Source organism: Syngnathus acus, chromosome 13, assembly GCF_901709675.1.
Source record: "Syngnathus acus chromosome 13, fSynAcu1.2, whole genome shotgun sequence".
Classification (NCBI taxonomy): Eukaryota; Metazoa; Chordata; class Actinopteri; order Syngnathiformes; family Syngnathidae; genus Syngnathus; species Syngnathus acus.
In genome coordinates, this window is record NC_051098.1 from 2,816,839 (window position 1) to 2,843,132 (window position 26,294).

Genomic DNA, 26,294 nt, shown 5'->3' on the forward strand with positions numbered 1-26,294 from the left:
GGCGATTGTATCTATAAAAGGCAAATGTTTTTGAGTCATTCATGGCTAACGGCCATACTACCCTGAGAACACCCGATCTCGTCCAATCTCTGAAGCTAAGCAGGGTCGGGCCTGGTTAGTACTTGGATGCGAGACAGCCTGGGAATACCAGGTGTTGCAAGCTTTTTGTTTTCTTTTTGCACTTCAATCGTTAAAGCAAATTTTTACAACACCCATCACGTATGGCATTCGGAAACTGCAAGCCTAATTTTAACTCCCGACATTGAAACTGCAACCCGAGTTTGAAACCTATCCACAGCATTGTAGTTCACGTTTTATACCGCTAGAGAACAGACTATGTACAGTGAATAAAGAGCCTCGCTCCCTGTGAACTCAAAGCAGCAGTCTTTATTTTAAAAGAACCCAACACAACTTCCATGTAGTGTAGCCATGTTTCCATGAAACACCAAAAGTCTTGGAAGAAGGCCTGTTTCGGACTTGGTTGTGACATGGATGGGAGACCGGCAGGGAGTACCAGGTGCTGAAAGCTTTTTTGTATTATCATTATTATTATTGCAAGTCAAATGTGAAAGGAAACATGTGTATGCATTTATACGCTTAAATATTCAACGCAATTATCCAATCTAACTACTGCAAATTCACATTAGATTGCTGGTTTGAAATGTACTTTCATTATTATTATTTTAATAAACTTTTTTATTTTAAAACTTGTCTGGTGTTTGAGTGTTTTATTCCATGTTTTTATTTTTGCGCATGAAAATAGAAAAATCAGACATTTGGTTAACTGCTTTATATGACAATTTGTATATGTGTTATACGTTGGTGTCCCCCAAAATAACAAATGTAGGCATATGGTGTAATGAAGTCACCCAATGGCCCAATGTCTTTGTTTCAGTATCTTTTTATTTATTTCCGTATTTTATTACTGTTTATATTTGTGTGCATTGTGCAATAAACCTGTACAAACATCAAGTAGTCAAATACACATTCTTGACAAACGTGTGTCGGCTGGGATAACAGCAATGCTGTCTGTCACTCACACGTGAATCTTCCTGAACGACCAATCAGCAGCGAGCGTTAAATGGAGGAAGGACTTTACCGGATATACTGCCACGTTGTTCGTTCACATCGGATTCAGTGACGCAACTTCCCGTTCAAGAACGAGTCAGTGGGCCGGCTGTCGCTGTTGGTGTAACACCTTTTTATTTTTGACAGTGCTTACAGTAATTTAGATAATGGACCAGTTCTAAGTTCGGCTATATTTGTAGTGGTGATAGAATAAGCTAAATAAATGACCACAGACAATGGTTTGAATTGAACTGCCGGCTTATTTTAGTAGAGAAAATAGTTGACATACAATTTACAAACAATAGACATACAATTTACATTTAAACTCAACGTTAGTTGAAGAAAATAATTTCCCTTACAGTTAAACTTTTCAGTTTAAGAAATTTCAGTTTCAACCCGGGTTGTTTTATTAATTCTAAGGTTCAATCCGTTTAGTTACCTCACTTTGTGTTGTTTGAATAACATTCAGTACAGGTAAGTAATTCGAAAGTAATAGTAAATCTAATTTGAGTTCAGTTAAAGCCACTTTTAAATTCCCACCATTTCACTGATTTTGTTCAAACCAATCAATATTTCAATAACACCATTACAGCATCATCACATATATGGTTCACAAAAATAAAAGTGACAAAATGTACAAAACTCAAAACAATTCAGCAAAAGACTGAACGACTTTCGATATCCAAATATCTCTATATATCCCTTCAGTTGGCTTCTCCTGATTTTCCTGAATAGTCAGTCAATCCTTTCCGAATCCACTTCGGTGTAGCAGTGGAAAAAAATGGATAGATCCTACCAGATTCGATGAACAACGTCCAGCAAGTGCTCTCCGCTCCTGCGTGAGAGACAATTCAAAGGCCTCTTTGGTGGCTCGCCATCTTGCGACTCGCACAAGAAATCAGCTTCGTTATTAGTTCAGAAGTTTCTGAACCAACTCTCGTGAATCAAGTCCCGTTCCGCACTTAGTGCATCACCAAGGTGAAAAAAAAGTTTGAAAACAGAAAAACAAGTCCATCAAATACAAAAAACTTTATATAATCCTGTTTCACGCTCTCTCTTCCCTTTAGTTTAACGTACTTACTCCCGTATTTAGTGCACCTTTGTCGTCATCCCAAAAAGAACGGCGGGAAAAAAAAAAGTAGAGTTCGCATTTTTGGTCACATGGGTCTTTTCATTACGTCATCAAGTCTCCTTCAAAATAAAAGTGAATGTTCACACTTTTATCATTTTAACAAATACAAAACATTAATAAAATAATGAATTTGTATTGTTTTAATAATTTACATGCGTTTAATCTGTGTTGGTCTGTTTAGAACAGGGGTGGGCAAACTTTTTGAGCTCGCGAGCTACTTTTGAAATGACCAAGTCACAAAGATCTACCCACTAAAATTTTTTTAATATATATATATATATATATATATATATATATACATACAGTGCCTTGCGAAAGTATTCGGCCCCCTTGAACCTTTCAACATTTCGCGACATTTCAGGCTTCAAACATAAAGATATAAAAGTTTGATTTTTTGTCAAGAATCAACAACAAGTGGGACACAATCGTGAAGTGGAACAAAATTTATTGGATAATTTAAACTGGTTTAACAAATAAAAAACTGAAAAGTGGGGCGTGCAATATTATTCGTCCCCCTTGCGCGAATACTTTGTAGCGCCACCTTTTGCTGCAATTACAGCTGCAAGTCGCTTGGGGTATGTCTCTATCAGTTTTGCACATCGAGATACTGGAATTCTTGCCCATTCTTCCTTGCAAAACAGCTCGAGCTCAGTGAGGTTGGATGGAGAGCGTTTGTGAACAGCAGTCTTCAGCTCTTTCCACAGATTTCCAGGATTCAGGTCTGGACTTTGACTTGGACATTCTAACACCTGGATACGTCTATTTGTGAACCATTCCATTGTAGATTTGGCTTTATGTTTTGGATCATTGTCCTGTTGGAAGATAAATCTCCGTCCCAGTCTCAGGTCTTTTGCAGACTCCAACAGGTTTTCTTCCAGAATGGTCCTGTATTTGGCTCCATCCATCTTCCCATCAATTTTAGCCATCTTCCCTGTCCCTGCTGAAGAAAAGCAGGCCCAAACCATGATGCTGCCACCACCATGTTTGACAGTGGGGATGGTGTGTTCAGGGTGATGAGCTGTGTTGCTTTTACGCCAAACATATCGTTTTGCATTGTGGCCAAAAAGTTCGATTTTGGATTCATCTGACCAGAGCACCTTCTTCCACATGTTTGGTGTGTCTCCCAGGTGGCTTGTGGCAAACTTTAAACGAGACTTTTTATGGATATCTTTGAGAAATGGCTTTCTTCTTGCCACTCCTCCATAAAGGCCAGATTTGTGCAGTGGACGACTGATTGTTGTCCTATGGACAGACTCTCCCACCTCAGCTGTAGTTATCTGCAGTTCATCCAGAGTGATCATGGGCCTCTTGGCTGCATCTCTGATCAGTCTTCTCCTTGTTTGAGATGAAAGTTTGGAGGGACGGCCGGGTCTTGGTAGATTTGCAGTGGTCTGATACTCCTTCCATTTCAATATAATTGCTTGCACAGTGCTCCTTGAGATGTTTAAAGCTTGGGAAATCTTTTTGTATCCAAATCCGGCTTTAAACTTCTCCACAACAGTATCCCGGACCTGCCTGGTGTGTTCCTTTGTCTTCATGGTTCTCTCTGCGCTTTAAACAGAACCCTGAGACTATCAAAGAGCAGGTGCATTTATACGGAGACTTGATTACACACAGGTGCATTCTATTTATCATCATCAGTCATTTAGGACAACATTGGATCATTCAAAGATCCTCACTGAACTTCTGGAGTGAGTTTGCTGCACTGAAAGTAAAGGGGCCGAATAATATTGCACGCCCCACTTTTCAGTTTTTTATTTGTTAAAAAAGTTTAAATTATCCAATAAATTTCGTTCCACTTCACGATTGTGTCCCACTTGTTGTTGATTCTTGACAAAAAATAAAAATTTTATATCTTTATATTTGAAGCCTGAAATGTGGCGAAATGTTGAAAGGTTCAAGGGGGCCGAATACTTTCGCAAGGCACTGTATATATATATATATATATATATATATATGTCATCGTGAAAAAAAAGTCCTACTCCCATTCCCTATGAAAGTGATACTTCTTACTATGGCCAGCTGCCCCACTCATTTTTATACCCTTTCTTAAGTTTATGAGAAAAAACAGGGTTCTGACAATTGGAGGGAACTCGTGAGCTAGCGTGTTTGTGTTGTGTTGTTAGCGCCGTTGTTTGTACACGCGTCAAGTGCGGAAAGAAAAAAAAATAATTATATCACGCGATCGACCAATAGTGGCTTGGCGAAGGACCGGTCGATCGCGATCGACGTATTGAGCCAGTGGCGTAGCCAAGCCGGGGCGAGCCGGGGCGGCGCCCCGGTTAGGACTCCCTGCGCCCCGGTTGAAAAAAATCGAGCTTTTTCGATTCTTCATTTTCATGCCGTTTTTTTCTTTCGGTCTTGCGCGAATGTGCTTGCGCTATTCTATGTGCGCGATGTTATCCATTCACCGTTTGCCTCCCGGACCCGGATGTTGTTTTAGCGATCAGCGAACGGCGTGGGTGATGTTAGATCTTTTTTTCCTGTGGGCGCGCGCCCCTACTGGAAAAATTCCTGGCTACGCCACTGTATTGAGCACCCCTGGTTTAGAAGATATTTACAATGTACTTTCTTTATGACTGTTTTTATTAACAGGCTCTTTTATTACAAGGCTGTGTTAACCTGGGTTACACCGGCGTAATGGTACACTCGCCTGTCTTGTGTGCAGGTACCTTCAATTCGATTCTCGCACATGACGGTGTGTAGGTGTGACGCGGGGGGGAGGGGAATACATAAACAAAACAAAAAACCGAGTCAGTGACGCAATTTCTCGTTCACAACCGAGTGAGCGACTGTTGCCTTGCCTTTCCCATTCAATAACGGATCAGTATGTGGGGAGGGGGGCGAACGACTCGTTGAACGATTCTTTTGAACAGTTCTTTTGAGTGAACTGATTCTAAAGATTCAGTTCACTTAAAAGAACTGGAATGCACATCACTCCTGACCGTTTTCTATCATGCTGCAGCATTACTAGGTGGCGGGCCGAAGCTCGCTAGAGGCTTTCGTTAGTGAAATGATTGATCTGGTTGTAGGGAGGATGTGATATTTTAATATGACCTCCACAGATTTTATAATAACACATTTCTGATTGTTGGGAGCTGTTTTTTTGTCATCGTTTTATGAAAATCAATGTTTGATTGCGAAACGCAACAGGCACTGCTGCAAAGGGGTCCTTGCTGCAGAACCAATCAAAACCCGTAACAACGTCACGTGACTTGATGTCTCCCAATGGCATTCCTCCAACTCATGAACTAGGAAGTAAATATTGCCTCCGCTCTATTGACAACAATGGACTTTGTTCGCACTTGGTAAGTTCTTATTCAATATAAATTCATATTGAAAATGGCTAAGGATAGCCTCGGGGCTAAGAACGTGCAGTGTGAAAAGCCCTAAAATGTGATAGGATGTTAGGAGTCATTAGCAGTTTATATGCAGTCAATTTTGGCTTCAGAGATTACACATGGCTAATTTACGTTACAGAGAGTAGCTCCAGTAACTCCTGGTTTTCAGGAATGAGAACGGCAAATGAAAAAATTCACTGAAAAGTAGCCGGGGCCTGGGGGCCGTATGGAGCTCTCTTTCACCTCCGTGGATGGAAGTCGGGGGCCGGCGCTCGGCCGGGTGGCTGTCCGGGGATGGTGGATGGGGCTCGGACATGGCTTTTATGCACGCCCGGTCCTATTCTATGGAGCTCCCTTCCACCTCCGTGGCTGGAAGTGCCACCTCCGGGAAGGGAAGTCTACGCCGCCACATGCCTGGAAGTCGACGCCGGTGGGCTTGGGGCCGTGTGGTGGTGAACTATTTATGTTATAGTTATTTGATATATTTTATTTCGGGGGGGCCGAAGGCCTGTGCCCCCCCCACTTGCCGCAGGGGGCCAGGGGATTGTGCCCCCCCCCTTTGGGGGCCGCAGTGGGCCAGGGGCCACAGGCCCCCATTGGGGGCTACAGGGGCCACAGGCCCCCATTGGGGGATACAGGGGCCACAGGCCCCATTGGGGGCCACAGGGCCCACAGGCCCCCATTGGGGGCCGCAGGGGGCCAGGGGCAACACCCCGGAGGGGGCTCAGAGGGAGAAGCTCCCTGGAAACCCCTGGATTTTGGCAGTATAGCAACCCCAAAACCATTAATCTCATCACTCAATTTGAAAATCCATCCATCCATTTTCTGAACCGCTTAGTCCCCACGGGGGTCGCGGGAGTGCTGGAGCCTATCCCAGCCGTCATCGGGCAGTAGGCGGGGGACACCCTGAACCGGTTGCCAGCCGATCGCAGGGCACACAGAGACAAACAACCATTTGCACTCGCACTCACACCTAGGGACAATTTGGAGTCGCCAATCGGCCTACCAAGCATGTTTTTGGGACGTGGGAGGAAACCGGAGTGCCCGGAGAAAACGCACGCGGGCCCGGGGAGAACATGCAAACTCCACACAGGGAGGGCCGGAGGTGGAATCGAACCCGCACCCTCCTAACTGTGAGGCGGATGTGCTACCCAGTGCGCCACCGAGCCGCTCAATTTGAACAGTTTTGTTAAAAAAATATTCGTTTGGTGGGCTACCAAGGTGAATATAATACACCTTGGCAGGCTTGGCCTTTCTTCTTTAAATGGGAGAGGCATTTCGCAACGTCCGTCTGGCTTCGCTTTGATTCCTTCCTCCATTATGGATAGAAAACGTAGATCTTCCTGTGAGATATGAGCATCTTCGGCTACTCTTTCGTTGAAGTCTGATTCGAGTGCCTTAATGACTTAATGACTTCTGGTGGTGTGATAACTTCCTTGATTTGTGTTCGATATATGTATCGTACTTCACTTGGTTGATAAGCCTGTGACTCAATGTGTGGAGTCACTTGTTTCACAACGATCCTGTGGCTGCTTCCAATTGCATCTCCATAATCGACGCAGGGATCTGCACAGCCGACTATACTCCAGCCCAAGTCTGTTCGTTGAGCGAAAGGCTCATTATCTTTTCCTGACACCACTTCTCTGGGCAACAGGGCCTGAGAACAGTTGTAGCCTATGAGCAGGCCAATCTCACAGTCACATAAAGGAGTGATCTCTCCAGCAAGGTGCTCTAGGTGAGGCCATGATCTTGCTGTCTCAGGTATGGGGACATGACTTAGGTTTGCAGGAATAAACTCTCTTGTGTAGGTTACTGGGAGAGATATTTTCCTTGTCTCATTATAACCTCTGACCTGCAGTCCAGTTAACTTCTGACTCTGGATGACGGTATCTTTGGATGACATCGTGGAGAGCTTTAATTGCACAGGCTGTTTCTTTGTAACTAACACTTCTGCCGTTTCTTGCAGGATGAAGGTGGTGTTGCTTTGGTTGTCCAATAGAGCGTATACGAGCACTTCCTGCTCTGGATTACTTGCTGTGGACAGCCATACAGGAACAACTGTGGAGGAATAGGTGCTCCTCTTGTCTTGCACCACTCTGTTAGCTGTTGCCTCTACTGGTGTCTCTTCTTTCTCTTCAGACTCTGATAAGTCTTCCTTTTTCTTAAAGCGTCTCCCACTCTCCTTTCTTTCGCCATCCTCTTGTTCTTTCCTATCGTCTTCCCTTGGACGATTTTCATGTAGACATGTTGGATGCCTCCTTTTGCATGTCTCACAAATGCTTCTCTTCTCACAGTTCTTGGACTGATGTCCTGATTTCAAACATCCAAAGCAGAGCTTGTTTGTTTTCACAAACTTGACTCGTTCTGCAGTTGTCTCTTTCAAGAACCTTCGACATGTCTGTAAGCCATGATTTGACTTCTCACAGAATACACATCCTTTAGCATCTGTTTTCTCTTCAGAGCTACTTGCTAGCACCTTAGCACCAACACTTCGTGTTTTTTGTGGCTTCTCCTTTCCACCATCTCCAGACTTCAGAGCGTGAAGGGAGGTAATCGGATTACAAGCTATATCGGCTTCCTCTGTGACGAATTCCACGAACTGATCGAAGCTGGGGAAAGTCTCATTTTCCTTTTCCATCCTGGTCACCCTTCGGTTCCATCTTGCTGTAAGCCAGTCGGGGAGCTTGGAGAGCATTCGTTGGTTTTCACCACAGTCGTTAAGGACCTCCAGGCTCTTTATTTGCGACATGGCTGCTTGACAGCCTTGAAGGAAGTCTGAGAACTCTCGTAGCTGAATGCTTTCCTTGGGTCCTATGTTTGGCCATGAGGCCAGCTTATCTCTGAAAGCCTTAGCAACCATAAAGGAGCTTCCATGTCTTTTTTCCAGGACATCGAGCGCTGTCTGATAGGCTGCATCTGTTCCCAGAAGGAAGTATCCCTCAATGGCTTTCCTTGCTGGTCCGCCAACATATTTTTGTAGGTAGTAGATTTTTTCGTTCGCTGGTATATTCTTTCTGCCTATCAGCGTTTGAAAGGACATTTTCCAGCCCTTGTACTTTAGTGGATCTCCACTGAAAACAGCAGGCTCTGGTGCTGGGAGACGGTTTACACTGAAGGCCTCTGCTAGTACCTTGGCGAAATCAGTTGTGCTATCCTCTTTGGGAGTAGTTATAGAAGATTGCATCCTTGTGATTAGTTGTGGCGTGACAGCAGGTTTTGAGTCGAATGTAAGCCTTTCTCGTTTGGGCTTATAATCCTTGAATAGATTCAGCAAGTCTGAGGTTGAGCCTTGTTCTTGTTTATACACTTCTAGTTTGGCCTTGGCGGCATTCATCTTTTTTATGGTCTCTAAGCGTTCTATCTTTCTGCGCTTTTCTTCCAAGACCTGTTTATTTGCAGCACATTCTTCTTCTTGTTGTGCAAGCCTTTGTCTACGTTGCTCTTCTTCTTGTGCACGTTCCTTTTTTTGTCGCACAAGCCTTTGTCTGTACTCAGCTTCGAGGTTTCTGAGTTCATGTTCCTCACGCTCCACTTGCTCTTGGACTTCCAAAGTGGCTTCATTTGCTGCTAATTCTGCTGCAGCTTCACTTATTTTTGAAGATTTACATGAGGATTTACTTGAGAGTGATGATCTTGAGCTTGCACTGCATGCTTCTGATACTTCTAATGAGAACACAGAGCCAGTCTCAAACCACTCTATTTCTTGCTCGTTATCTTTGTCTTGGAGATGGTTCCAAGCATGCTCTAATATCTGCCTTGAGACAGTGTCGCAGGTGTCTGTTCGACGGCGTGTCTCTTTATCAGGGATTATGCATTTGCGCAGGTCTTCGTACGCCTGCTGTACATCATTTGATGCTTCTTTTATCTTGTTGATGAGAGTTTGTAGGTTCTCTTGAGAAGAGGCTCCCTCTATCTCCTTCCTTGATTTCTTAGCAAGAATCTTCCACTTGTCATAGGTACGTGAGAAACGATGTTGGAGACCTTTGAGTTTAGTCTCTTCGAGTTCTTGTCCCTTCTCAGTGAGCCTTCTCGATCTTTCACTTCTTCTTAGTTCATCTTCTGGGGCAGGTTGTTTGCCTTCACTTATTTCAGTCTCCCCCTTAAGAGTTTTATCTGCTTGCTCACTATCAGCATCCTCAATGCCTTCTAAGATTGGAGTTATCCCTTCTATCTTGGACACATCCATTTTTAGGAAGTCTCATGAACTCAGTATTTATCTGATTTACTAATGTAATGATGTTATAGTTTTATCACTTAACTACAGTAGGCTATCTTGAATTACTACTGACTCCTGTAATTTACTTTATCAACCAACCTGTCTAATATATTGACTAAATGTACAATAAACTTAATTTTTCATTGCAATGACTTAATCACTTAAATGTTGTTCTACACCTTTGAATGTTCGCAAATGAACTTGTTTTCAAATGCTATGAATGGTCGTTCACACCTCAATCAGACATTACTAGGTGCAAATAAGCAAGCACTTAAACCTTACAACATGCACACATCACCATAACATTGCACAATTTAGCACTTGTAGGTCCCTTTACAGCAATTGAGGCTAGTCCACCTTTAAACATTTAACTTGTTCAAATGTTTACTTATTGTTGACTGGCACCCAAAGCTCTCTGGACTCAGGTAGCTACTTGTGTAGGCAGGTGAATGTACAGTCTCTTATCTGTCCGATGGAAGAGGTGAGTGAAGTGACTTGCTTGTAGCTCTGCCGAACACCGTCTTGTTCTGGCGCCGGGCTGGGTGAGTTCTCACTGTAGCTCCCTCTTGTCAATCAGGCGTACAAGCAGTTCTTCAAAACGGGCATTTATTCAACTCCTTCTCCACACACATGCCGTGAGAACTAAAAGACATAAAGACTATTAACATAAAACGTTCTCGCAGAGAACAATAAACGTTACACACAAAATAACTTAAATCTGCTCATGCACTTAAAACACATTCGTCATGTTCTTGCTAACATAACATAGCATGGCTAACATCATGGCTAACAGCTAAGGATTACCTCATTGCCGCATTTGCTCGAGGGAGAAAACGAAGAAAAACGTAAATCTTGACAATACAGGTCTTCAAAACTTTGGTTTCACCAATAAACAAAAATGCTATCAGAAAAGAAACAAAGTAAGCATTCCTTGCATTCTTCATCACTTGCTTATGCAAACGGAAAACGTCGCCACCCGGTGGCTCAAAATCAGACACACTCGCCCTTGTGTAACTCTCAAAAAGGAACCGCTAACACAAAACTAAATTGGTTCCCACTTGGAAACAGAGCTTAGCTCAAAACGTTCCATATCAGTGCATTTTCTTATGGCAGCTACAGGCTGATTTGAAGACCTGCATGTTTCCAAGACCCTGGACAGGTATGATTAGTTTGACATCTGTACTGTAGATTAAAAAAAGACAACAGTGAAGGCTTCGATGTGGTGGCTGCTCTCAATGTTGACTTTTGTTTTCTGCTGTAGACTCTACACCAGTGGTTCCCAAACTTTTGCAGGCTGGCGCCCCCTTTGGCTCCCCAGTGAATTCCTAGCGCCCCCCCCCCCCCCCAAGGACCGGCATTTATATAAATAAATAATACATTTATATAAATAAATAAATAAATAATACATTTATAATATCATTACCATTACGTTGAATTAGTGGGAGCACTGAGTTTGTTTCTCAGAAACGAGCCGGTCCCATCTAGACGTAATCGGAGACAATGACACCCGAAGTGATTTAAGGTTTGTCTTTTATTGCAGGATGCTTGGTCTCCATGTGTTGAAGCAGTTTTGAATGCTTCACTGCCTGGTTAGTTAGCCTGTCGCCACATATTAGCTTTGCGGGCTCGACTGGGGAAACATGTCACGTGACCGGGACGAGTGTCTTGACCTGAATTAATTGATCGTCGATAAAAAAAAAATTCTGTGCGGCTTGGCAGCCCGGTACCAAGTGACCCACGGACCGGTACCGGTCCGCGGCCCGGTGGTTGGGGACCACTGCCCTAACCAGCTCAACACAACACAACACGGCGCGTTCTGGCGAGTCCCCAATTTCATGTTGACTTGAACTCAAGATGATGTTGACCGCCAGAATGCGGTTTTTATTATAAGATAAAATTCTGAACATTACAAGCTTGAAATTACAAACCTGAGCTTTTGCTTTTGTAGTCTATGCTGTCGGATCTGACTGGGCCAGAGCGGCGTGTTGTGTACAAATCGACTGCCGCCCCCCTACCGCCCCCCTACCGCCCCTTTCTTCCTCACCGCCCCCCCAGATCTTTCCACCGCCCCCAGGGGGGCGGTACCGCCCACTTTGGGAACCACTGCTCTACACAAACGACAATGTCAACGTTCAATATGTGTGCTCGTGTGACTCGTGCAGAGGGCCCTCAGGAAGACTGCTCTGATAGCACTGGTAAATAAAAAAAAAACCTCTCTGCTCGTTCCTGTGCGATTGCTTCATGCTCGAAATGTGCGACTGACATGAGATACATCAAAGAAAAACTATTTTACAGGTAGTCGTTTTTTTATTCCATATTCGTCTTTCTTTTACAGAGTAATCCCAAAGTCTGTAATGGGTGGTGCCCGATGTCCATCGAGTTCATCTTTGTGGAAGCTGTTGGCGACACGCACAGAGGCCACAAATGATGAAACAAGGACCGCAATGCCTTTAAAATTAAAACAGGCTCCAGCGCTGAGTAGCAAAGGGGGCTATCACAACCCCACAAGAGAGTGATTTTTATTTAGTTTCTTCCTTGTGTTTCGCCGAGCTGGTTGTTTTGTTTATTTGATATGTCCTACATAAAATATGTATATATTTATATTGTAACTTAGTAGTTTTGTTCTATTAAATAGCCCCCACTTTTTAATATTGTATGTATATTTTTACATTTTTAAACATATCATTTAAAAACATTGCACATTTATATTTGTGATGTTTGGACAATGTTTGAAATTTTTTTAGATTTTAGGTTCAATTATCATTTTGGTTAATTTGAACATCAAAAGGTGTATTTATATCAGCAGCTAACATAAGTATGACTGTTACTGAAACCTATTTTTATTTTAAAAACAAAACCGATGTAAGTTTTCACACCCTGGACCATCACTAATCAAATGCATTTTCACAACATCCTGGAACACAAAGGTAAGGATCACAGGTTAAATGTATTGAAGAGAATCTCAATGTTGAATAGACGTCTAGATCAGGGGTGGCCAACCCGCGGCTCGCGAGCCGCATGCGGCTCTTTGCCGGGTTTCATGCGGCTCCTTTACGTTCATATCAACATTTGTGGGTTTGTTTGTTTGTTTTTGTGCGTGTTCGCTTCGCTTGAGTTCAATATGGTATTTTCGTCAAACGCTGCGTGTTCGCTTAGCTTGAGTTCAATATGGTATTTTCGTCAAACGCGCATGAGGTGAAATCCCGCTAAGGAGGAGGGGCAAACCCATTCGGGGGGGGGGGGGGGGGGGGTAACGTGGCTCTTTGCGGTACACAGTAAAAAAATGTGGCTCTTAGTCTCTGACTGGTTGGCCACCCCTGGTCTAGATGTTCAAATGATCACTAGCTTTTAGCGCTATTAGCGCGCTAATAGCAATTAGCCATCATTCGAACATCTACGCAATAAACATCTAAAAAACTTTCACATATAGACGTCTAATAGACGTCTATCCCGTAAACGAAAGATCAGCCTCTTGCTCAAATTTTGGAATATTTTCTAAGGTTCAGCGACGGTGCTGTCACAATAATGCAACCGCGCGCTGCGGTTGCGCGGTCGGACGGAAATGACAAAAATTCAGCCTCTCCAGCCTGGAAGTTAGCTCCAATTTTGGAATATTTACTATTTGTGTCAGCGACGGCACTGAAACATTAGTGCGTCCGGCGCACTGCGGCTGCGCAGTCTGACGGAAATAACGAAACATCAGCCTTTTGCACACGGAGTTCCGCTCAAATTTTGGAATATTTTGTATTTGTGTCAGCGACGGCGCTATTACAATAATGCGTCCGGCGCGCTGTGGATGCGCGGTCGGACCAAAATGACGAAAAAGCAGCCTCTTGCGCACAGAGTTCCGCTCTAATTTTGGAATATTTTCTAAATTTCAGCGGCGGCGCTGTCACAATAATGCAACCGGCGCGCTGCTTGTGCGCGGTCGGACGGAAATGGCAAAAATTCAGTCTCTCCACCTGGAGATCAGCTCCAATTTTACAATATTTTCTAATTGCGTCAGCGACGGTGCTGTTACAATAATGCGTCTGGCGCGCTGCGGCTGCGCAGTCTGACGGAAATGACGAAAAAGCAGCCTTTTGCGCACGGAGTTCCGCTCAAATCTTGGAATGTCAGCGACGGCGGTGTTACAATAATTCGTCCGGTGCGCTGCGGTTGCGCGGTCGGACCGAAATTACGAAAAGTCAGCCTCTTGCGCATGGAGTTCCACTCAAATTTTGGAATATTTTCTAAGTTTCAGCGATGGCGCTGTCACAATTATGCGTCCGGCGCACTGCGGATACGCGGTCGGACGGAAATGACGAAAAACCAGCCTCTCCAGTCTGGATGTCATCTCCAATTCTGGAATATTTTCTATGTGTCCGCTACGGCGCTGTTACAATAATGCGTCCGGTGCGCTGTGGTTGCGCGGTCCACCGAAATGACGAAAAATCTGCCTCTTGCGCACGGAGTTCCGCTCAAATTTTGGAATATTTTCTGAGTTTCAGCGACGGCGCTGTCACAATAATGCGTCCGGCGCGCTGCATTTGCACAGTCGGACGGAAATGACGAAAAATCATCCTCTCCAGCCTCGAGGTCAGCTCCAATTTTGGAATATTTTCTATTTGTGTCAGCGACGGCGCTGTTACAATAGTGCGTCCGGCGCGCCGCGAATGCGCGGTCGGACCGAAATTATGAAAAATCAGCCTCCTGCGCACGGAGTTCTGCTCAAATTATGGAATATTTTCTAGGTTTCAGCGACAGCGCTATCACTATCAGCGCTGCGGTTGCGCGGTCAGACGGAAATGACGAAAAATCATCCTCTCCAGCCTGGAGGTCAGTTACAATTTTGGACCCGCGGAATCGAGAAAGAGCTGTCAATCCTGTCCGGGGGTCAATTAAGCCGCAGGCTGCAGTCCTGTTGGTGCTCTTCTGTCAATTCCTTTAAGTTTCAGCTTTGTAACCATACGCCCCCGGAATCCAAAGACTTGGTGGTTTCCCGGGTGCTGCGGGTCGGCATCGTCTGTGGTCGGGTCGAGCGAGCTGAGGAGTGACCCGTCAGGTTGGGTGGTCCGGGGGAAGGGGATGCTGAGACTGGCTCATGGCTGACGCCTTATTTTTCATCATTCGAATCCAACCTGTGAGCCATCGTTATCGGACGAGCAACTGTCACTGCGCCGCTGACACATTGAACGTATTGGCGCCCAGTGATCCGGGCGGGAGAGGCAGATTTTTCGTCATTTCCGTCCGACCTCGCAACCACAGCGCGCCGGACGCATTATTGTGACAGCGCCGTTGTCTATAAAATATTTCAAAATTTGAGTTGACCTGTGAGCCATCGTTGTCAGACGAGGAGCTGCGACCGCGCCGCTGACACTTTGAACATATTGGATGAGTAGGCTAAGTCGGGGGACCAAAATACAAAACAAACAAATCAAACAGTGCTCCAGCCTTCTCAAATCCCTGACATGGAGTCCCTCTTGTCACTTTTTCTTTTCTATTACAGCGCCCTAGCGACAGAAAGTGGGATTGCACCCCCGGCTGATTTTTCGTCATTTTAGTCCCACCGTGAACCACCATTGTTGGTCAAGCAGCTGTGGGAGTACTGCTGACACGCCCGGAGCGGGAGAGGCTGATTTCTTTCGTTATTTGAGTCCGACTTGTGAGCCATCATTGTCAGACAAGTTATTGTGATAGCGCCGCTGACACTTTGAAAATATTTGCACCTGGTGCAACCTACGGGCGGGAGAGGCTTATTTTTCGTCATTCGAGTCTGACCTGGGAGCCATCGTTGTCGGACGAGCAGCTACGACCGCACCGCTGACACTTAATAAAATATGGGCGCCCGGCGGGACCTCAGGGCGGGAGAATCAGATTTTCTTTATCATTCGAGTCCGACCTGTGAGCCATCGTTGTCGGACGAGGAGGTGCGACAGTGCTGCTGACACTTTCAAAATATTTGCGTACGCTGACACTTCTTCAGGTCCCCACAAATTAACAAAACATACATTGTGGGTTAATGTGAGAATAAATGGTTGTTTATCTATACCAGACTTGGGCAAACTACGGCCCGCGGGCCACATCCGGCCCACGGGGCCGTTTAATCTGGCCCGCCAAACCTGAATAAATTGTATTATTACCGTTTTCTTCCGTGTATAATGCGCCCCCATGTATAATACGCACCCTAACAATGGCATGTTGATGCTGGAAAAAAGCCTGTACCCATGTATAATACGCACCCAATTTCTTTTATTTTTTTATTTTTATTTTTTTTATTTTTTTTAAAGTCCCAATGATCGTCACACACGCAGGGAGGCAATGGGTCCCATTTTTATAGTCTTTGGTATGGTCTTAACTAGGCTGGATGTATTTTTTTTTGTTGGCGTTGATTTCTCCGACTGCCCGTAAAGGCACCACCGCGATCAGATGAAAAGAGAGGAAAGTGACGTGCGGACATGTGAAAAAGGCGGCTCTGTATGAGAGAGACGTTGAAGAGGAATAAAAACACCCTTGGAAACCAAAACTTGCCCCTCGTCGTGACTCGGAGCCGCAACAAATGTTTCGGATTTGTGTAGGGTACATTGTGACAGCAAACGAGCAGGTGATCGAGCAAGCGTCTGATACGAGAGCATTGCGTTCGTATGGAGCGTGTTTGAAGTGAACAGCAGAGACGAAAGGAACAAGGCAAAGTGTTGTGAAATAAAATATTACCTGTAATACGCATTTTGTTATTTGCTGATTGTATTAAACCATCACATTCATTGTCAGTCAAGAAGAGAAGAGGACTATTATCCCTTCTTTGACGAAATGACCAGAGCACAGTACAAACACACTATTGTTCTTTCGGTATTTATTCAACCCACATTCTTTCACAACATGACAAGAAGAGAACAATACATAAATCAATACTCGTACCAGTACCATGATTTTCTTAAAAAAAATAAAAAAAAGTTTAAAAAAAATAAATAAATAAAAAATTGTACCCATGTATAATGCGCACCCCAGATTTTAGGACAATAAATTAGTTAAATTTTGCGTATTATACACGGAAAAAAACGGTAATTGTTTTTGGGGTCATTTTCCCTGCAATTACTATGTTTCCCCAGTAGATGGGGAAGCGCCCGCCCGCGCATTTACTCCCGGGAGCCGTGTCAGAAAGCTCGGTGCACACTCACAAGTGCGTGTGCGTACTCAGTAGTACGTAGTAATTTCATCTATCGATGCCGAATTTCGAGTGTAGGCTGTGACGTCAATATTCTCGTAATTCGCGCGCTGAGTTTTCAGATACAGTTTTACGCTAATGCCACCCACAAACCTTCCCCTGGAATCCTTCCATTAAAATGAGTGGCCCGAAGAAAAGAAAGGTGGACACTGAGTGCCGAATGTTAAAAAAGAGTGGACAATTTGGCTCGACCTACGTGTGTGAGAAGACGTTCAGCCACATGAACGTCAACAAAGCCCGTCACAGATCTAGGTTAACGGACCGACACCTCGGCTCTATCCTAAGAATTACCACAATAAATTTTACTCCAGACTATGATGCACTAGCAAAAAAGGGAAACCAACAATACTATTGATTTCTTTATTACTTTATTTAGATGTATTCTTTCACTGATTCTTCAAGATGATGTATTTGGTCAGAATGTTTGCCGTTGGATGTGATTTCGCCTCATTAGATAAATATATTTCATAAATCTGACCTGCAGGCGCTGAAGTGATGGAAAATGTTATTCATCATAACTGTGTCGTATTTAATAAGAATCACTGATAGTAGTTTTTGGGTGAAATAGTTTTTTAATGCTGTTAATAAATGCATTTGTTTTCAAAAAGCTTTTTTTAATATCCATGCTTTAGTATCTACTAAAAGTAAAAACCTTTTATGCAATGACCTTTACATGTCATTTATATTACTTCACACAAACACTACATCCATCTGCTCCTGGTTCGGCCCCCCGGTCAAAATTTAGAACCCAATTCGGCCCGCAAGTCAAAAAGTTTGCCCACCCCTGATCTATATGTGTCCTACAGGCTGGTGACCATTTCAGGGTGTTACCTGTGTCTCTCCCAATGACAGCTGGGATAGGCTCCAGCACGCCCGCAACCCTGGTCAGAATAAGCAGTGCAGAGAGTGAATGGATTGATGTTTCAGTCAAATTAATCTATTTTTCCACAAATATCTATGTTTTTAAATAATATATATATATATATATATATATTGGTCAAGAAACAACCAGTAAAGCCTCAGTTGGCGAATGTGATTGGTTTTGAGACTTGACGTTATCAAAGCAAAATGTCTTGGAACCCATTTAATGGTTACAATTTATGTTTATGGAAATATAAAAAAAAAAATCAGCCCCAAAACCAGGATACATTTACCTGTTTTTTATTAGTTAAAATGAAAGATAAATAAATGTTAGCTCTTTTTGACTATTTGTTCTTGGTAGATTTCATTCAATCAAACTGCTGTCATGTTGAGATATACAGTTCTTTTTTTTTTTCATTTTCATGCAGAGGGGGTCATTTTTTGGGGGGGAGGTCATTTGCGTCATATGTTATGACGCAAATGACATGGTGTCTGTATAGCAATTGCATTTCTTGGCCCGAATAACACAAAACAACACGTATGCAATAACAAAAACGTATTTACACTAACAAAAACATACATGTGTACACTGAAATTTTTGAGTTTTATAGTGGTACACTAAGTAAAAAAAGACAAAAGAAATACGGCCATCGGTGTAGCATTTGAAGGAAGAAAACAGGGCTCCTCTTCAGTCCTCCTCTTGTGGGGTGCGTTGCCACCTTTATTTGCCACAGACACATATGTAAGTGCTTGCCTTGCATGTAGTACTCAGCTTCATAAGGATCACAACCCTGGCGAAAGCACAGGAATTGTTTTTATTCAACTCCTACGTGAACGTGCATTTTCGTATTGGCATTGCTTGTAAACACTCAGTGTAGACTGGCCAGCCCACCCTACTTCGTAGCAAAGTGACAAGATTTGAGAAGAAGGGTGTGATTTATTTGCGAACGATATAGAAAAACCTGGAATTGAGTGAAATGGAATGGAGTGGCAATTCTATTGACAATGTACTGTACATGTATGTTTGAGGCAGTCTAACAAAATCTTGGACGATTTTGAAATTCCCCCTGACATTTTTTTAGGGCTCAAAAGTAGGACATGTCCGGGAAAAAGAGGATGTCTGGTCACCCTAAATAACTGGAGCCGCAACTAACGATGAGTCAGCAGCGGCGTTGTTTATAAGTGACACAAAGCACGAAGATTTCAATGGATTTAATGATTTGGAATGACACGGATGGTTTGCTAAACGTATTATTTATGTTATAGTTATGTATAGTCGTTTGTGTTTATTTAACGTTAGCGTACCATACCGTTTAGCCTGTTGTTGCCTATTCATGTCTTGTTTTGGTGTATGATTGTGTCAAATAAAGTTACCCCAAAAATGCGACTTGTACTCCGGTGCAACTTATATATGTTTTTTTCTTCTTTATTATGCATTTTATGGCTGGTGTAACTTGCACTCCGGAGCGACTTATAGTCCGGAAAATACGGTAACTAAAGTTGCGTTTTACTCATTTATTGAACAGTTTGTCATCCCCTTTCTCGTCATTGACTCTCATTGTTTCTGGCACCATTTTTTTTCCGTACTGGATAATCCCACTTCTGTCCGCTCCCAGGAGCATTTTATCCTGTCCGTCTCGAACTCGTGAATTAAGATAAAGTTAACTACCATCATTATGGAATCCCATGGGATTTGAAGGAATGGGTTCGAACTACAAAAAGTCCTGCCTAGCTACAAAAACAGATATGCTCAAACCTCATTGAATAAAGTACATAAGCAGACAAGTATATTCACATATTAAATCAATAAAAGAAAAAATGTAGCATATAATTATACCTACACACCAAATCAATAAAGCAGACATAACTAGACATTTTTGATAGGGGGTAATAACAAAGGTTTTTATAACTTTATGATCTGATATGTATTTCTGAGCACTTTGAAATAACAAATGTTTTTTGATATATTGCCTGAATGGCTTAAATCAGTGGTCCCCAACCACCGGGCCGCGGACCGGTACCGGTCCGTGGGTCACTTGGTACCGGGCCGCGGAGCCGCACAGGAAAAAAAAAAAAAAAAAAAAAAAAAAAAAAAATCTTTTTTTTTTTTTTTTCCATTGACGATCAATTCATTCAGATTAAGACGCTCGTCCCGGTCACGTGACATGTTTCCCCAGTCGAGCCCGCAAAGCTAGCAAAAATGAGTAAGAATTTATTTCGAAAAATATAAAAAATTTGGCGAATCTCTCAGTGCGTCTGAAAAATAAGGACTCTTGACACAGGGCGCTCGTCTCGGTCACGTGACATGTCACCACAGTCAAGCCCGCGAGGCAAGCAAAAATGAGCAAGAAACAGAGAAGTTTGGAAAGCTTCTTCGGAAAGGGAAAAACGTCCAATGAGGACACTGAAGAAGAAGAGGCTACGACTTCTAAGAAAAGGAAAGCTGCATTTAAAAGAACATTTCTGGAGTCCTACTTAAAATATGGATTTATCGCCACAGGTGACTCTGACGCGCCAAGTTCACTCCGCATATGTGGCGAAAGGCTAGCTAACGAGGCAATGAAGCCTTCAAACCTGCTTCGGCACATGGAGACCAAGCATCCTGCATTTAAAGACAAACCGTAACCACTTCGGGTGTCATTGTCTCCGATTACGCCTAGATGGGAACGGCTCATTTCTGAGAAAAGAGCTCGGTGCTCCCACGAATTCAACGTTTTATTTTTATGTGGTTTATATTTGTTTTTATGCCAGTCGTATCATTTTATTTCATCCTATTTATATATATAAATATTTAAATAATAAATATATAAATATATTTATTTATATAAAGGCCGGTCCGCGAAAATATTTCTGACACGTAACCGGTCCGTGGTGCAAAAAAGGTTGGGGACCACTGGCTTAAATGACCCTTAAGGAACTGTTTAATGCATGCCTGATGATTTTCTAAATCACGGACACTGCCAAAGTCATCTAAAAATGTTCAGTACTTGATTATATCTTATGTTTTGACTAATGCTAGACACCAGTTTTCGATTACTACTGAACGTTCTGGACAGAGGGAAATATTTTGCCTAACAAAGAAAAGATATGGTTGGAAGCATGATATATGGAGTATCAAATGAACAAACAAACAAAAACATGGTAAGTGGTGAGTACAAACTTTGCATAGTCAGGGAACATTAATAAATTGATGATGTCACAGCCAAAAGCTCACATAATTCCGTACAAAATGACAAAATTGAAAGAATGATGAATGGGCGGTGTGCGACAGTGGGCGAAGTGGATGTATGTGCAAGAATGGTTTACAGGAAGGACACTTGGAGATAAAAACCGGTAGAGGTGCCAGAGGGCGACAGCCAAGAACCCGGCCAAAGATGATCGTCAAGGCTGAAAGACGGAAAGGAAAACAACAGCCCCCACACACATCGAATCGCCCATAATCAGCACCCAACCCCACGGAACCAGCTCTCACCGAACCAGCACCCACTCCCATGGAATCAAACTCTCCTGCGAACTTGCCACACCCCCTGACTCATCACCCATCAAACTCGGCCCACACTGGCATGTGCAACTGAATATAAGCTGACCAAAGAACCTTGAACGTTGCCTTTCCTGAATGGAGACTTTCTGCTCTTGAGCATGGTCGCACGAAAGGCCCAGCGCTGTATTGTACTTTCCTGAAAACAGAGCTTTCTTAACAAGAATTGTGATTGAACTCAACCACTCTGTGTAAGTCTAAATTTTGTTTTGGTGTCTTAGCCTTTTCCTAAAACTGAAGAAATAAAACGAGCACACGGTGAGTAAATTGGATAACAGGTGATTGGCTATGGCTTTTGCCGTGAGGCGCGGATAGCGCGCTCCCTAAATTGTGGACCAAAAATCCAACAGATTCCAGAAAAAATGCCAGCCTCTCCCACCCACCAAGAGGTTTTAGACAGGTGTGCTAGCGGTGTGAGTGCCGTAGAACAAGGAATGTTCGGACACATGGAAAATTACAGGGAACATTGACCACAATGGCTTTTTGTTGAGGACCCAACGCACAGCATAGTCACTCACACCAAGTCACATAAGCCACAGTGCCAAGACTGACAGCTAATTTTACAGTAACAGAAAATATTCTTCAATTGATCGACAGGATGTATGGGAAGATCGAACATCGTCAGTATTGGTTGCCTGGTATTGTAGTTTAACAGTAACCATGAACACTTACATGTAATGGTGAGTTTGGACAGTGTCAAATCACATTGCAGATGCTGACAGAGAGGAAGACATTGATCATTTAACATTTAACCACCTAAGTATCTAAATTGGGTTTATATTCTACACTAAACGTTCCTTATTACAAGTTGCCTCTAGTGTTAAAAAAAATCAGTAAAAAAAAATACGTAAACAAGTAGCAAACAAAAACCTGCATGGTTCGCCAAACATAGCAGCCATTTCAGAACAATCCTATAACAGTTGTCTGCCTCCATGGTTCGCCAGACATAGCTGCCATTTTAGAACAATCCTATAACAGTTGTCTGAACAGTCCTCTAAATATTCTCATTTATAAAGTGGACGATTCAGATTACTGTGGACATTTTGCCTCTCTACGAGCAGACTTAATCAATTCACTCTCAAAAAGACTTGCTAGTCTGAGGGGATGGTGTAGGATCTATTTATATTTTAATGGAGAAACACACCCCAACGTAGAATAGTTTCACTCTTTTGGGATGCAAAATGACAGTTAACTTCTGCCAGTCAAAGATGGGTGAAATCATCCATTCCATGCCATTGTATTGTAATAATGGTCAAAGAATACCCGAATACCGAAAGACAAAAGTAGCTGTTTGTTCTTTGTTGAAAGCTAAATTATCTAATATTTTATGAACGAATGAAAGGACAGCATTGTATGTGGTAAATACGTAGGTGGCGCAGCACAACTCCCCGTCTGTTCACAGATTGTTTCCCACAGCAGCTTAACCTATAATAACGCCTGCTGATATATGAATGATTATATGCTTGATTGTGGAATAGGTAAATATATAGAATACCAACTTCATGAAGATGCTGTTGGTATGTATTAGCACCCCTGTGGCTAACTGCAGCCTCACAGAGCTGCTTGCACAGCTGCAGACTCTGCTGTGTTGTTTTAAGTGGGCCTCAAGATGTCGTCCAGCCGGTGCTGTACTGAAACTGGTGCTTATGCTTTTAGATGTCTGTGGTCCTTGTTAGACCACAAAGACCTTGATGTGGCCTAGGACTTGGTCAGAGTGGCAAGAAGCTGTCTTTTTAAAATAACACCAAATATTTAATAATCATGGATGTACATTGTGTATCCAAGACATTGTGCTGTATGAACGGATTTCCTGCTGATCAAGGGTCAAAATGCATAGTTGAAATTTTACCTCGTCATGTGCCCTTGCTATTCTTCTGACACCACCAAAGAAGCCCTGTGGTTAATACATTAACCATTCTGAGGTCAAGCGGTGTTGCCTACGTCATTACTAATTAAGAAGGTTCTTGTGAAAACTAAAGCACACACTTGGAGACAAACCGAACTAATCAAGATTTAATTAGAAATCCTACAAAACCAAAACTTCATGGACTGCAGCTTATCTTCAAGATGCCCTATAAAGGAATCCACATTCAGGTTGCTATAGTCTTTTTTGCAGGTGATTGGGATTTAAATTGTTTAATTTTACATAAGAGAGAAGTAGTACAGATTGACTGGATGTTATTTATTTATTTATTTATTTATTTATTTGTTTATGTGTCTATCTATCTATTTATTTTACATGTATGTTTAAGCAAACTACGCATAAAAATAGTATCTTACAATGCAAAACAATTTGGGATAAAAGATTTTCATTTGTGTAAATCAATGATTAAATATGCTGCAGCAGATATATCTCCAATCCTTTTTTTATGCAGTAGCTACGGGACACCAACCAGCAACAAGCTGCTTTTTGAATGAACTGTGGTGACAAGGTGTTGTTCTTTTCCCCCTCCCTCTATCGTCTGTCTTCCGGGAACACTAATAGGCTCCATGCAGAGTAATGTGACCAATTGAATCATCCTCGGCCTGGAGCTGGAAGTTTGCAGATCTGCGGGGCAGAGAGCGTCACGCTCACTACGGCTGCAGCACAAAAAACAAAACAAAAAAAACACTCAGTGGTGACACAAACCGTGTTTGTCTCAAGACTTCTCTGGGATTTATACCCTGTCCTGCCAAAGGACTTGCTATTTGCAGCATTACGGTCAGTTTCATCTGGTTTTTTCATTTGGCAGACCTCAGACCAACTCATAGGTGAAAAGGTCAGAGGGCCCCTCTGTAACCCTGACTGCAGATTGAGGTGAGTAGGCAGAAGAGACTCTCATATCAAGACAATGACTTGTGACGTGATCAATTTACTCAATTTGAGGAAACAATGTAACTTGGTTTTATAAATACAGATGTATAACTATACTAGGTATATATCAAACAACAATTTTATGTAAAACCATTTTGTAAAGAGCAGAGCTGTTTATCAATTTCAATCATTATACATTATTGACAGTGGTGTCGGTGCTACATTTAATAGATATAGCCAAACAAGGACCTATGTGAAAATACATGTTCAGTAAGTAGACTGAAATTGACTTAAAGTCTTATGAGTTGTGCTTGATTAGATTTCTTTTACTCGTTTGTACAAACTTGAGCTGTGAATGGGGGAAATGGATGACTCGTCTCAGTCTTGTGTCAGCACCATTACAAGGGTCAAATAGAGTTGTATTGAGTAGTCCATCAGCCTCAAGGTATTTTTACAGCAAATACTGTATGTTACACAAAGCACAGCATTTTTCTATTGTTGCTTTCATTAGATATTTGAACAAAACGGATGATGACTTGATTTAAAGTGGATTAGGTGTTCAAAAACAAATTCACACATCGATTTGGAAGCATATTAGCTCCATGGAGTCTATGATGAAGAGCTTTTTTTTGTTTCAGTCTCCATTTTATAAATAGTACATAATAATAATGATTTAACTTGAGTCAAGGAAGGCATCAACAAAAAGAACAAATACTTATGATTTAGATTTTAGTCTTCAGTTTTAGTTCACAGGGCCCCAAAACTGGCAGTGGTCTGTGTGCACTGTGTAGTTTGCATGTACCAGTACTTCTTGTGCTTGAGTTGGTTTTCTACCAGTGTGTACCCTGGCTTTCACTCAGAGTCAGCTGGGATAGGTTCACCCACCCGCAACCCTGAGGACAAGTAATATATAAAATGGATGGGAGGGTAACTGAATAGATCATTTTTGGTCATTGAATCATTATTGTAGAAACCGGATTCATTGAAGTTGGGAAATTACCATTTTTTCCGATGTATAATGCGCAAAATGTAACTAATTTATTGTCCTAAAATCTGGGGTGCGCATTATACATGGGTACAATTTTTTTTTATTTTTTCTTTTATTTTTTTTATTTTTTATTTTTTTGTGAAGAAAATCATACAACAATTTTTGAAGAAAATCTTGTCACGGATGGTTCTTTACAACATCACTTTCCTCTCTTTTCATTTTAACCTAACTGATCGCGGTGGTGCCTTTCTGGGCAGTCGGAGAAATCAACGCCAACAAAAAAAATACATCCAGCCTACTTAAGAAATCACCAGAAAGATCACCATGACAATTGTGAATAATAAATAAATAATTATTATATATATTATATATATTATTATTATAATAATAAATAATTGTGATCAATAACTGGAACATCACTCAAATATTGGTGATCCCGTTGAGAGTCTCACATATTTCTTCGCTATCGAGTTTGCTACTGCATGCGCAGTGATACTGACCGGCAGAATAACATCCGGTTGTTCCCAAAGATGATCTTTTTTCTGAAATAATTTTATGTTTACGGATTTAAGTAACCCGGCCGGGTCATACCAAAGACTATAAAAATGGGACCCATTGCCTCCCTGCTTGGCACTCAGCATTAAGGGTTAGAATTGGGGGGTTAGATCACCAAATGATTCCCGAGCGCGGCGCCGCTGCTGCTCACTGCTCCCCTCTCCCCCAGGGGATGGATCAAAATCACACGGGGATGGGTCAAATGCAGAGGACAAATTTCACCACACCCAGACGCGTGTGTGACGATCATTGGGACTTTAAAAAAAATAAAATAAATAAATAAATAAATAAATTTAAAAAATAAAAATAAAAAGTCAAAATTTGGGTGCGTATTATACATGGATACAGGCTTTTTTCCAGCATCAACATGCCATTTCTAGGGTGCGTATTATACATGGGGGCGCATTATACACGGAAAAAAACGGTACCATATTTTTCAGACTATAAATCGCGTTTTTTTTCATAGTTTGGGTGGGGGGGCGACTTATACTGAGGAGCGACTTATATGTGAATTTTTTCATAAACTTTCAAAATTAAAAAAAAAAAAAAAAAGTGAAATTGCGATAAACGAACCGCGATGTAGCAAGGGATTACTGT

The 26,294-nt window shown here is 42.4% G+C and overlaps 1 protein-coding gene, 2 long non-coding RNA genes and 1 pseudogene across 4 annotated transcripts in view; 3 read left to right on the forward strand and 1 right to left on the reverse strand.

The window, feature by feature from the left end:
• Window positions 1-44: 44 nt before the first annotated feature.
• Window positions 45-163, forward strand: LOC119133168 (annotated as a pseudogene).
• A 4,677-nt stretch (window positions 164-4,840) lies between these two features.
• Window positions 4,841-26,294, forward strand: part of kcnj13 (potassium inwardly rectifying channel subfamily J member 13) — a 61,568-nt gene continuing 40,114 nt past the window's right edge. Inside the window, exon 1 of one of the 2 annotated variants that reach the window (XM_037268445.1) lies at window positions 4,841-4,868. In XM_037268445.1, the coding sequence (XP_037124340.1) occupies window positions 4,841-4,868 (28 nt within the window). Of the gene's footprint in view, window positions 4,869-23,971; window positions 24,158-26,294 lie in introns of those variants that run through there. The other variant, XM_037268446.1, reaches the window with a different exon arrangement.
• On the reverse strand, window positions 9,263-10,635 carry LOC119132883. Its single transcript, XR_005099969.1, has 2 exons — window positions 10,562-10,635; window positions 9,263-10,399 (listed from the first exon to the last, which is right to left on the reverse strand). It is a non-coding gene; the product is annotated as an uncharacterized LOC119132883 (long non-coding RNA).
• Window positions 11,866-12,463, forward strand: LOC119132922. Its single transcript, XR_005100008.1, has 2 exons — window positions 11,866-11,952; window positions 12,093-12,463. It is a non-coding gene; the product is annotated as an uncharacterized LOC119132922 (long non-coding RNA).